A 12119-nucleotide genomic window follows, 5' to 3' on the forward strand; every position below is an offset into this window, starting at 1 on the left:
ACACCAATATAAACTAGGGAAAAAACCTGTGTTTTATTTGGCCTGAAAAATTGAGTTCAGCCGGGTACCAGTGGCTCACGTCTGTATCATAGCTACTCAGGAGGCAGAGATCAGGAGGATTGTGGTTCAAAGCCAGCTCTAGAAAAAGAGTTCGAGAGACCCTATCTCAAAAAAAATCCCTTCACAAAAAAAGGGCTGGTGGAGTGGCTCAAGGTGTAGGCCCTGAGTTCAAACCCTAGTACCACACCCACAAAACAAAATCAAGTTTAATTGAACTAGTTACCTACATTTAAAAATGTGCAGATTTCGTGTAACAAAGTAGGTGTCAAGCTTCTTTTGAAACTGGCAACTCTGAAACTTATTCCCCTGTGGAAGTGACGATTCCATTGGGAGTTTTATCTGATTGCTTTCGTTCATTTATATAACCTGCCTGGCCCTAAAATTGTTTGGTTTATAACAGATTCTCATTTTGCAAAACACAATGAATAAGTAATGTGTTCCTAGCTTAGTATCCAAATAGGCAAAATGGGCTTAACTCTAATGATATATATAAGCACCATACCTGGATCAATGGCTTTTCCATCAAACACAGTCTCATACACAACAGTTTCCTTTTAAAAAAGCACACAATGTTAACAATAAAGTCAGTTGTAAAATTGGTTTTTACATATGTTGACCACTTTGAACACATGACTTCCTATAAATTCCTTCATCTTTCCGATCTGTAGAGGGTTTGCAGCCTAGGGACCAAAACTTTGCTATTCTTATCTCCTCTCAGCCCACTTCCCCACAGCAGCCTGCCTGCCACGACCTCTATTAACTCAGGTCCTATTTTTGATGTGAAGTCTCCTGTCTTCTACAAGAGACATTATACTCTCCACCCCTCCTCCAAATGCACATGTTAAAATTTTAACTCTGCAGGACATCAAAATGTCACTATATTTGGAGATAGGCCCTTTAAAGAAGTAGTAAAGGCAAAATGAGGTCACATTGGTGGGCTTCAATCCAATAAAACTAGTGTTCTAGTAAGAAGAGATTAGGACACTGGCTTCAGACTGCCCTGACACACCATGTGAGGACACTGCACGAAGTTGGCTATCTGAAAGACAAGAAGAGAATCCTCATGACAAACCAGACCTGCCAACCCCTTGACCTTAGACTTTGACCTCCAGTATGAAAACTAAATCTCTGTTGTTTAAGCCACCCAGTGTGTGGTATTTTGTTATGGCAACACTAGCAAAATAATACAGAAGATTCTGTGGCACTTGCTTCCTAAAGGAAAAAGTAGGGGAGGAAGCACTGAAAGAGAACCAGCTGATGAGACAGTATCATGGTCAGTCAGGACTCGGACAGCAATATCCTTGCGCCTGGGAGGCAATTGGAGAGAAAAAAAAAAGAGAGAGAGAGAGAGAGAGAGAGAGAGAGAGGAAGACTAAAAATGGCCTTTCTTGGATCTTTCTAGATCCATTCTTACCCTTATAGACTTGTTTCTGTGGATTATTCAATGAGTAAGCCTCAGCCAATTTGAAGGTGGTTTACATAGACTTCCTATCTGCTAAAAATACTCTTAACTATTCAGGTCTATCACATGTATAATTCATTTTCAAGTATAGCTTTTATTTTTAACTAATGGTGAATAATGCCAGATTTTCATTTATCTAGAGTCATGCACATATAATATTTAAGACAAATTTTGACCTAGCCAAATTCTGAGACTGAATTGGAAATCCCAGCTTTGTAATGCATACAATTTCAGTATCAATGATAAATTGAAATTATTTTATTTCCTTCTTAAGATGCTTGAGTAGATATACCATATGTTTATGTAATAGAACTTTTTATTGTGCACCAATTATAGAAAAATGTTGTCTTTCTTCTACTGTAGATGGATTACAAAAATGTACTTACTGTTAATACTTCTAAATTTTTATTTCTGTTTCCTATGACAGCCTTTTCCTTTTGACTTCTATCTCCTATTCAAAAATAAATAAATAGAAGGCAGGTATCTGATGAGCTGCATTTTTTAAATCACACAACTTATAAGCACGTGACAATTAGCAATCTATACCTTACCTGCAATATACTTCATTCCTCTGTATGAAAAGAAAATTTGACAAAAATCAGCTTTATTATGCTAACACATGATTTATTAAAAAAAAATTTTCAGCCGGTAATTAGCACATGACTATTATCACATCTTCCTTACCCCAGGAAAATGAAATCAGTATGAGGAATAATAAAATGATCTTCATTACCCACCACCACCCACTTTATTGCAACACAAATAAACTGTATTTAATGAAAATGTGATTCCAACTCTATTTTTAAAGCCATGATATTCTGTACCCTGACGAATTATCTTTGGATGATGATAAATTCATTTTCCATCCATTTCTTTGGCCTCTCTTTCCAGCTTCAGAGAGATTTAAAACCAGCCAGATGTGTGAGAGGGAACCTACATTTATTACTATTCCCTAGGCTAGCTCACTGTGGTTGTAAAACATCTGTCCGTAAAACTACTTGCTTCAGAATAATAAGGGGAGTTGTTTGTTTGCTCACAAATTTGTTTAAAACATCTTCCCACAGAAAATCTGTTAGAGACTTTCTGCAGTATCATTCAATAATATGTTGCTACTGTTTTATTTTGTTTTTTAAAGAAAGTTCCCCCAGTATTTCTGGGATATAGTGGGTTTGGGATCATTGGTGAAAGAGATCATTAAGTTTTGTATCCCAAGTATTTTACCCCTCCAAGCAAACTTAGACAGAAACTGTCAGAGTTAAGATCACCAAACCCCAATTTTAACTCTTTATATAAAAATCTTAGAAAAAGAACCAAGCATGGTGGGACACTCTTGTAATCTCAGTGCTGCAGAGGCAGCAGGATGGGTAGCATGAGGCCAGCATGGGTCACATAGCAAAACTCTGTCAAGAAAGAAAGAGAGAAAGGATGGAAGGAAGGAAGGAAGGAAAGAAGGAAAGAAAGAAGAAAGGAAGAAAGGAAGGAGAAGGGAGAAGGCCAGAGGGAAGGAAGAGAAAGAAAAAGAAAAGAAAAATCACATACTTGGATTTGGGTTTGGAGGTGTCCTTGGTCATTTTCTGACAGCAATCCGTAGAGTTTCCATATCTCCAAAGCAGGAAACATACCCAGGAAACCAATCCAGCAAAGAAAATAGCCATCAGAGTGAAGATAAAAGGAATGTACCACTCACTGGATTTGTATGTGTTGATAGCTGTGTACACAATGGTCAGACCCTTCCTTTGCTGGGAAAATTATTTCAAAACAAACAGAGCATTAGTTCATGTTTTCAGAGAGCATCTGTTTATACAGTAGCATCTGTACAAAGCCATGGTCTTAATACAGACAGTGCAGTATTGACACAGACATACACATTTTTAAAACAAGGTGACACTGAGAAACACCATAACATAAAGAAGCCATCAAATTGGGATATAAAGACTTAAGTCACATGCACTGAACAGTCTATGGTCCTAAACAAACCATTTCTCTTCTTTGCCCTCATATATAAACTCAAGGGGTTGCACTACATGGTATCTATGGTCCTTTTTGACTTCTGTAGCTCTATAATCTAATGCACACTTTTGTGCAGTTTGAGAGGATAGTGCATTCCTGAAAATCAAATATTCTGGTGAATATTTTGTTTTGGTGTTGGTGCTACAAGGTCTTGTGCTTACTAGGCAGGTGCTCTACTACTTTAGCCATGCCTCAGCCCTTTTATGCCTTAGTTGTTTTTTGGATATGGTCTTGTGTTTTTGCCCAAGGCTAACCTCAGCCCACAGTCCTCCTACCTAGCCTCCTATGTAGCTATTTCAGACATGCAACACCATGCCCAGCTCATTTTGTTGAGAAGGGATCTTTCTAGCTTTTTGCCTGAACTAGCATCTAACCATGACCCTCCTGATTTTCACTTCCCAAGTAGCTGGGATTATGGGTGTGTACCACCATGCACAGCCTCCACCCAAGTTTTTTTAATGCTCCTATTTCAAAGAATAGAAGACAATAAAATACATCATAAAGTCTATGGAATAGACTTCATCTTTGGGTGACTCAAGAAACCATTCTGAAATTCTGCAGAGGCTTTGCATATCTATTTTTTAATCATAAATACTTAAGGGTCTGCTGAACTTCAGAGGACTAGATTGAAGATTAGATAATGATGAGTATATGACATGCAGTATAGTGCCTGGCACATTGTAGGTCCCATTACTATGAATAGCATGGCTATTAGAGAAAAACAAAATTTGGGTGGGGTATTGAACTCAGGGCCTCACGTTTGCTAGGCAAGCATTCTACTGCTTGAGCCACTTCCCCAGCCCTATTTGCTCTCATTTTGTTTTCAGATAGGGTCTTCTGTTTTTGCCCAGGCTGACCTTGGAGTGTGGTCTTCCTACATCCACCTCCAGAGTAGCTGGGATCACAGGTGTGTACCACCATATCCAGCAAGAATAATCTTTTAAAGTGCCAATTTGTAGAGATTTTTAATTGATCAAGTTCATTGAGTAGTGAGCTCTTTTAGTGAGCAGGACTTTCAGGTCATTTACACATAGCTAGCTATCCTATATGCACCCCAAATTCTTTCCTACTACACAGTGTATATTCACAGATGCACACTGTACATGTACAATGTAGCTCAGTGGCTGGATGGCTTAGTGCCCAAGTGGAAACACACATAAGTGAAGGTGCTGCCCTGATCAATCTTTCAGCATTTTTGAATGAAATTGGAATTTACAGTAGAAAATTTCCCACACAGAGACCCAAATTAAATTCCATAACTCTTTACTTCAGAATTGGTTGGAGGAGGTGGTGTATTGGCTCTTGTCACATAAATATTTATAATAGCAGTGCCAGTTCTGGGCTTAGTGGATTTGCCATATTTCAGATTGTCATCAATTATATGCACAACAAAATGGTACCACCGCCGCAGATCAGCTCCAGACTCAAAGTTAAAAGGATTCTTCACAATTAATTTTGGAGTATTTGAACCTCAAGTTGGGTCAAATCCAAAATGATGGTTCTCATTTCCTTTAAAAGGGATAATTGAAAAGTTAGAATTATTTTCCAATACTTTGAAGGATTTCTTCAAACTACCTTAAAGTGCTATTAAACACAGTAGATGTAAATAAATAAAATTGGGTTGAATTCTGAATCCCCATATCTATACATGACTTATAATAAAGTTGATATAAAATAAGCAATAAATGTGGTTGGTTAGAAAAATTTTCAAGGCTAAGACCTTGAGTCTAATTCCCATGCATGGCTACCAAACTTCCAAACTTCACACTATTATGCAATTATTCTGCCTAATTGCTTCCTCTTCCTTTATCTGCTACACAGAGCAATTTGATTGCCATGTCCAACTTAGACTAGATCAGTGTCAAATGAGCTAGCAAGATCATGAGTTTCCATTGAGCCCTACAAAGTTTAAGTTCTCTCCGTGGCCCAGGAGACACTGTTATAAACAAGATAAACACAGCTCTTTCCTCTAGAGTTTATTACCTACCAAGGGCAGCAAACATCAAACTAGTCTTCATAATTAATTGGCAGTGTGTTTGCTAATCTCACACTCCCATCCTTTGAGATAAATGACAACAAATCTAACCTACATACTTTAAATAAGTCTCATTTTAATGCTGTCTCATGATACCTGGTCGCATTCCTTTAAAAAACTTATCACAGCTTATAATTTAGTTTAATGAACAATGAAGGCCACAAATACAAATCCTTATCTGTATTAGATACTTTGTGTTTGTGTGTGTGTGTGTGTGTGTGTGTGTGTGTGTGTTATTGTTGTGCTGGGTAGTGGTACACTGTGGTATTTACAAAGGTTCTTACAATATATCAAATATATCATATTTGAATTCACCCCTCCACCATTCTCCTTTATCTGCCCCCCGATACTTTTTTTGCTTCCATTTCTTAACATGGTGCCTGGTATACAGTTTGTCTCCAATAACTGTCCTCCACAGAGGACAAGATGGTGACTAAAGTTGATTTGGAGCCATGTAAATCTGATATTAATACAGTTAAAAATGTCTATCCTAGTGAATTTGTATTAATACTATCAGATGGGATGGTAGTTGCTGTTTTCAGCACTTAGTTCCTTACATCCTGTAGAATTTCCCATATATGTTCAAAGTCTGTGACAAAAGTATTTGTGAAGTCATTGATTCTTCCATTATAGAAGAAGTGAAAAGGGTGCACTGAGAAAACCTAATGCTAGAGATGTGATGTAGTTTAATCTTTATAAACATAGTCACCTCTAAAGTTATGCATTATGTCTAACACGGTATAACTAATGTCAACTTGACATATGCTGTGATTAAAAGAAATAATTAGATCATCCACCAGAAGCCATCTCAAAGTGCATTTCAAAATCTCGTGAATCTCTGTCGTGACAGCTGAGTTTGAAGCCATTGATGTTTGTCCCAGCAGCAACATTGTCAAAAATGACTGCCTTATATAGAGAGGGTGTGCAGACAGGGGCTTCGTCATTCTCATCTTCAATGTTGACAGTGACCTGTCAGCAATGAAAAGAGAAGGAACGTCATGTGACTATACACAAAATCAGAAATAAGCATCTGGATAGAGACAGATCATTTGGAATTATTAAATTTAAAAAAAAACTAGAATTTTCAGCTTGCAGAAATGTTTCCTGCAGATTTGGATTCTAGCTGTCAGTCAACTAATCTTGGCTTATTATTCCTGGGTCAACTGTGACATTCTGTGTAGCCATTAGGGAAAGAGCTTTGGGCTCATTAGATGAGCCTCTGGAAAGCCCACAAATTATGTAAATGCTAACAAAAGGACAGATGAAGAATGATGCCTCTAAAAATTGTAGTCCCTTGAATACTTTAAATATCTATGCTGATTGGCAAATATCTCCTGAGTGTGCTACCTCTTTCTTAGTTAAGGGCCTCCTCTACATTGGTCTCTCAAGCACAGTGTTTGGATTTTTTTATTTTATTTTATTTTTTTTGGTAGCAATGTGATTACTTCAAAGCATGCTTTGACCTTAATTAGGGGTTGTTATCAGCCTTTTCTTAATTAAAATACTATAAACCAGAAAACTGTGATTTACATTGGAAAAACAGAAATATGAAGGATTTTCAAATGTCAGTGTTCGAATGCCAGTCATCCTAGAATGTTATCTGCCCCCCTCTCAGATGACTAATAACTTTCTTAACAACATTCGCAGAAGAATCCCTGGTGTTCCTTCATTTGCAAGAATTATCTTTTTTAAAGTTTTCTGTAATGCTTTAACAACACAGCTAAATTCTTGGGGAATTGTTCTTTCTTTAATGCTACATCTATAGACTGACTATAGAAGCTATGAGCACAGCTATGAGTCATATTTTATATGTGAGATAATTTATATGATAAGTAAAGGGATTTCAGGGAGAGTTCTGTGATGTAATGGAAATGGCACCAGACTTGGATTTGGAACAGAAATCTTCATTAAAACCTTGGGCCTGCCATTTTTTGGCTCCTGTTAAAAGGAATTTAATCCTATGACTGTTGGGAGAATAAATCTACCGATTCAATGAATAGTAATTGAACACTTACTGTGTGCCAACTACTAGCCTGCATGTAGAACAAAGCTCTTGAGCTACAATTTATATTCTACTGGGGGGAAGCAAAGCAATAAACATATTAACAGATAAGTATGTTAGGCAATGTCTTATAGTAATTGGTACTATGCACTAAAGGAGATGGGGACTATTTAAGACAGTTTTCAGAGGCCTTCCTTTTCTGACTCACTCTCCTATTTCTTTCCTACTTCCTTATATTTGGAACATGTTCTTAAGCAAGTTTGTGTGCTTGGAGAATATGTAGCATTGGTGGTATCATTTTGATTTTCAGAAATGATATTATGCTTCATGTATTTCTTCTTTCCTACTTTTCTCACTCAATGCCCAATAAATCTTTCCATGTTACTGCTTATAGAACTGGTTTACTATTTCTTCTTGATTAGTATTTCCCCATGGGCATCTATCATATTTTATTTGTTCACTCCCCTAATGATGGATTGCTTCAAATTTCCACTATTGCACACAGTCTATGGACAGGTACACACCCTTACTAACAGGTTTCATTTGGGCAGAGATGTTATGAAAGTGATAATGTCAGCCATGGAGGATGGAGCATTAGTCTTAGCATATTGGACTAACAGGAAGACATTCATGTGGTCAGATTGGGAGTCAATGAAAGGAAGAAAAGTAGGAGCTGAGGACAAAAGGTAGCCAGGCCCCCCACCATAGAGGCACTCTGAACCTTGGAAATGGCATTGGAGCCTAGTTAAGTGTGATGGGAAGCCAGTGGAGAGCTTTGAGGAAGTGGGCAATTTGTCTTCTTAAGGGATCACTGTGGTCACTGCATTAAGAGTAGTCTGGAGGAAGCCGCAAGATGGTGGCTAGAGGGAGGAAGCAGAAAGCGAGCCTCCTATAGTGAAATATTGGAGAGACACCGGAGACACACTTTGTAGGCATAATCACTGAGAAGAGGCATAACTTTGACCCCTCCACACCTCCAGACGTCACGGAGAATCTCCACTTCACGTTAAATGGAGAAACAAGAAGGGCTCCTGGGCCGCCACTCGCCAGTGCCCAGAAGGCTTGGGAAGACGCAGACCAGATGAGCTTTGCAGTACCGCAGTACTCCCACAGACAAGCCTGGGCCAAAGCAGCATAGCCCCCCTGGACAGAGTGACCTCTACCCGGGGAAAAAAGAGAAACTGAGTAATAAGCAATAAGAGCAATAAATCATGCAGGAAAGAGGGTGGGGCGCACTGAGTGCAGAAGATTGGGAGAAGGGAATCCTTCCTAGGACTGTAAATAAACAAGCCGGGCAGGCTGGAGAGGCTCTGGCAAGAGTGGGGACGGGGCGCACACCCAGCAACAAGGAGCGGGAAAGCTGGTGAGAGTGGTGGAGGGAGGAAAACTCCACAGGAGAGGAGGGAAGACCCACTTCCCATGTGAACTGAAAACGAACATGGCGGCTGGCAGGTGCAGCAGCACTGCCCAGCAGGAAAGCTTGTGAAAGTGGCAGTGGGAGGAAAACTTCACAGGAGAGGGGGGAAGACCCACCTCCCACATGAACTGTGCAGGCCTGACAACGTGGGTGCAGTATCCCCTTGGAAAGGGGAAAGCCTGTAGCAGAGGCTCCTGCACAGAACTCTGAACGAACAAAGCCTGCAGGGCCAGGTGAGTGCTAAACTCACCCCTGAGATCTGCATAAACAATGCCTCCAGCAACAGCAGGCTGACAGCTGCAGGCAGGCAAGCCACTGATGCAGATACCATTCTCAGAACTGTCTCCAGACTCTTTTTTCTTTTTCTCCCTACCTTTGATGACAGAACAACCAAAATACACCTGCAAGCTGAAAAACTTACTGAAACTGTATTGCATTTGAACTTGGAACACTTGATGGGGTTTGTGTGTGTGTGTGTGTGTGTGTGTGTATGTGTGTAGTTTTGTGCTACTTTATGTGTCCCCTTTGATGAGACAACTACAGAACAACATCTGAGGCACCATCTCCAGGATTGGAGACTGAGACGGACACCCAAATTATTAAGACTGAAACTTCATTGCATTTGAACTTAGAGGTTTTTTGGTTTTTTTGGTTTTTTTTTTAATTTTCTATTTTCCATTTTATTTTAATTCATTTTTATATCTAGATATTTCTTTCATTTACTTATTTTTTATTTTTACTCTTATCTTTTTTTTTTATTTTTGATTTTCAATCCTCTCTCTGTCTCTCTAATGTCTGTTCAGCTTACTGTCAATTAGTACACTAACACTCCTGGTTTATACCTTTGAAACATTCTTGTCTGAAACCTTGTTCTGCATTCTCCCACTTGTCTGTGTATTTCTTTTCCCCTTTTCTTTAACTTCTTGCTTTCAATCTCAGCTCACCCTTCCATTCTAAATATTACCATTGTTATTATTACAAGCTAGAAAATACTTAATTGCACACAGTACAGGGTCAGTAACAACACCAAAGACAATGACGGGAAGACAGAAAAAACAGGGAAACCAGTTTCCCCACAGCAAAAAATTAGTACAGGAACCAGAGGGGAATGAAGAAAACAGAAACTCAGATCCAGACTCCAACAAAATGAAGATAAACTATGCCAAAGGACCCAATGAAGCCCACAAGAATATTTAAAAGAAGACATACTACAAGTACTCAATGAGAATTTTATAGAGATGATACTGGATAGGGTCAACCAAAATGTACAGGAGACACTCAAAAAATTCCAAGACAACAAAAATAGAGAATTTGAAAAAGCAAAACAAGAAATAAAGGAAACCATAGAAGCACTGTGTAAACACCAAAGTGAAACAGAGAACACGATGAATAAATGGATAAATGAACTCAGGACAAAAATAGACAACATTAAAGAGGAAACCACCCAGGATAAGGAAAAGCTCAGAAAAAAGAACTAAACAGAACTGCAAAACAAAACGGAAGGCCAATCCAGCAAAATAGCACAAACAGAAGACAGAATCTCAGAACTTGAAGATGAAATGGTAATTAAAAGAAAAACCAAAGAACTATTAATTAAACAACTCAAGACCTGTGAAAAGAAAATGCAAGAACTCACCGACTCCATCAAAAGACCGAATTTGAGAACCATGGGCATCGAAAAAGGAGAAGAGGTGCAAGCGAAGGGAATGCGTAATATATTCAACAAAATAATAACAGAAAATTTCCCAAATCTAGAGAAAGATATTCCCATACAGATGCAAGAGACCTCCAGGACACCAAACAGACCAGATCAAAATAGAACGACTCCACGACATATCATCATTAAAACAACAAGTTCAGAAACTAAGGAAAGAATATTGAAGGCTGTAAGAGAGAAAAAACAAGTAACATACAAAGGTAAACCCATCAAAATCACAGCAGACTTCTCAACAGAAACATTAAAAGCAAGAAGAGTGTGGGGTGACATCTTCCGGGCACTGAATGAAAATAACTTCAACCCCAAGATATTCTTCCCAGCAAAACTATCATTCAAAATAGATGGAGCAATAAGTCTTCCATGATAAGCAGAAACTAAAACAATATGTGACCACAAAGCCACCACTACCAAAGATTCTTCAAGGGATTCTGCACACAGAAAGTGAAACCCAACTTAACCATGAAAACAGAGGCAGCACCAAACCACAGGATAAGAAAAAGCAAGACAGTAGAGAGTAACCTCAACTTAGGTACACACAATCAAACCTTCAAATAACTAAGACAACTAAATGACAGGAATCACCACATACCTATCAGTACTAACAATTAATGTTAACGGACTTAATTCACCCATCAAAAGGCACCACTTGACGAAATGGATTAAAAAGGAAGATCCAACAATTTGTTGCTTACAGGAGACCCATCTCACCAACAGAAATAAGCATCGGCTTAGGATGAAAGGCTGGAAGAACATTTACTAAGCCAATGGCCCCCGAAAATAGGCAGGAGTAGCAATACTTACCTCTGACAAAGTAGACTTCAAACCTACATTGAGCAAACGAGATAAAGAAGGACATTCCATACTAATAAAAGGGGAAATGGACCAAAAGGAAATAATAATCATCAACCTGTATGCACCCAATGTCAACGCACCCAATTTCATCAAACATACCCTGAAAGACCTAAAAGCATATATTAACCCCAACACAGTGGTTGTGGGAGACTTTAACACCCCATTATCATCAATAGATACGTCATCCAAACACAAAATCAATAAAGAAACCCAAGATCTAAAATATGCAATAGATCAAATGGACCTAGTAGATGTCTACAGAACATTTCACCCAAACTCTACACAATATACATTCTTCTCAGCAGCCCATGGAACCTTCTCCAAAATAGATCATATCCTAGGGCACAAAGCAAGTCTCAGCAAATATAAGAAAATAGAAATTATACCGTGCATACTATCTGATCACAATGCAGTAAAAGTAGAACTCAACAACAAAAGTAAAGACAAAAAACAGGCAAACAGCTGGAAACTAAATAACTCATTACTTAATGAACAATGGATCATCGATGAAATAAAAGAGGAAATTAAAAAGTTCCTGGAAGTTAATGAAAATGAAAACACAAC

General features: G+C 38.5%; 1 protein-coding gene across 1 annotated transcript in view; it reads right to left on the bottom strand.

Annotated features, from left to right (window-relative positions):
• Positions 1–500: 500 nt before the first annotated feature.
• Positions 501–12119, bottom strand: part of LOC109679167 (cadherin-related family member 3-like) — a 74915-nt gene continuing 63296 nt past the window's right edge. Inside the window, 6 exon segments of the mRNA XM_074042895.1 lie at positions 501–611; positions 1909–1973; positions 2074–2093; positions 3062–3261; positions 4800–5041; positions 6365–6536. Of these exon segments, the coding sequence (XP_073898996.1) occupies positions 501–611; positions 1909–1973; positions 2074–2093; positions 3062–3261; positions 4800–5041; positions 6365–6536 (810 nt within the window).

The sequence above is a fragment of the Castor canadensis genome, chromosome 10 (genome assembly GCF_047511655.1).
Source record: "Castor canadensis chromosome 10, mCasCan1.hap1v2, whole genome shotgun sequence".
In the NCBI taxonomy this organism is placed as follows: domain Eukaryota; kingdom Metazoa; phylum Chordata; class Mammalia; order Rodentia; family Castoridae; genus Castor; species Castor canadensis.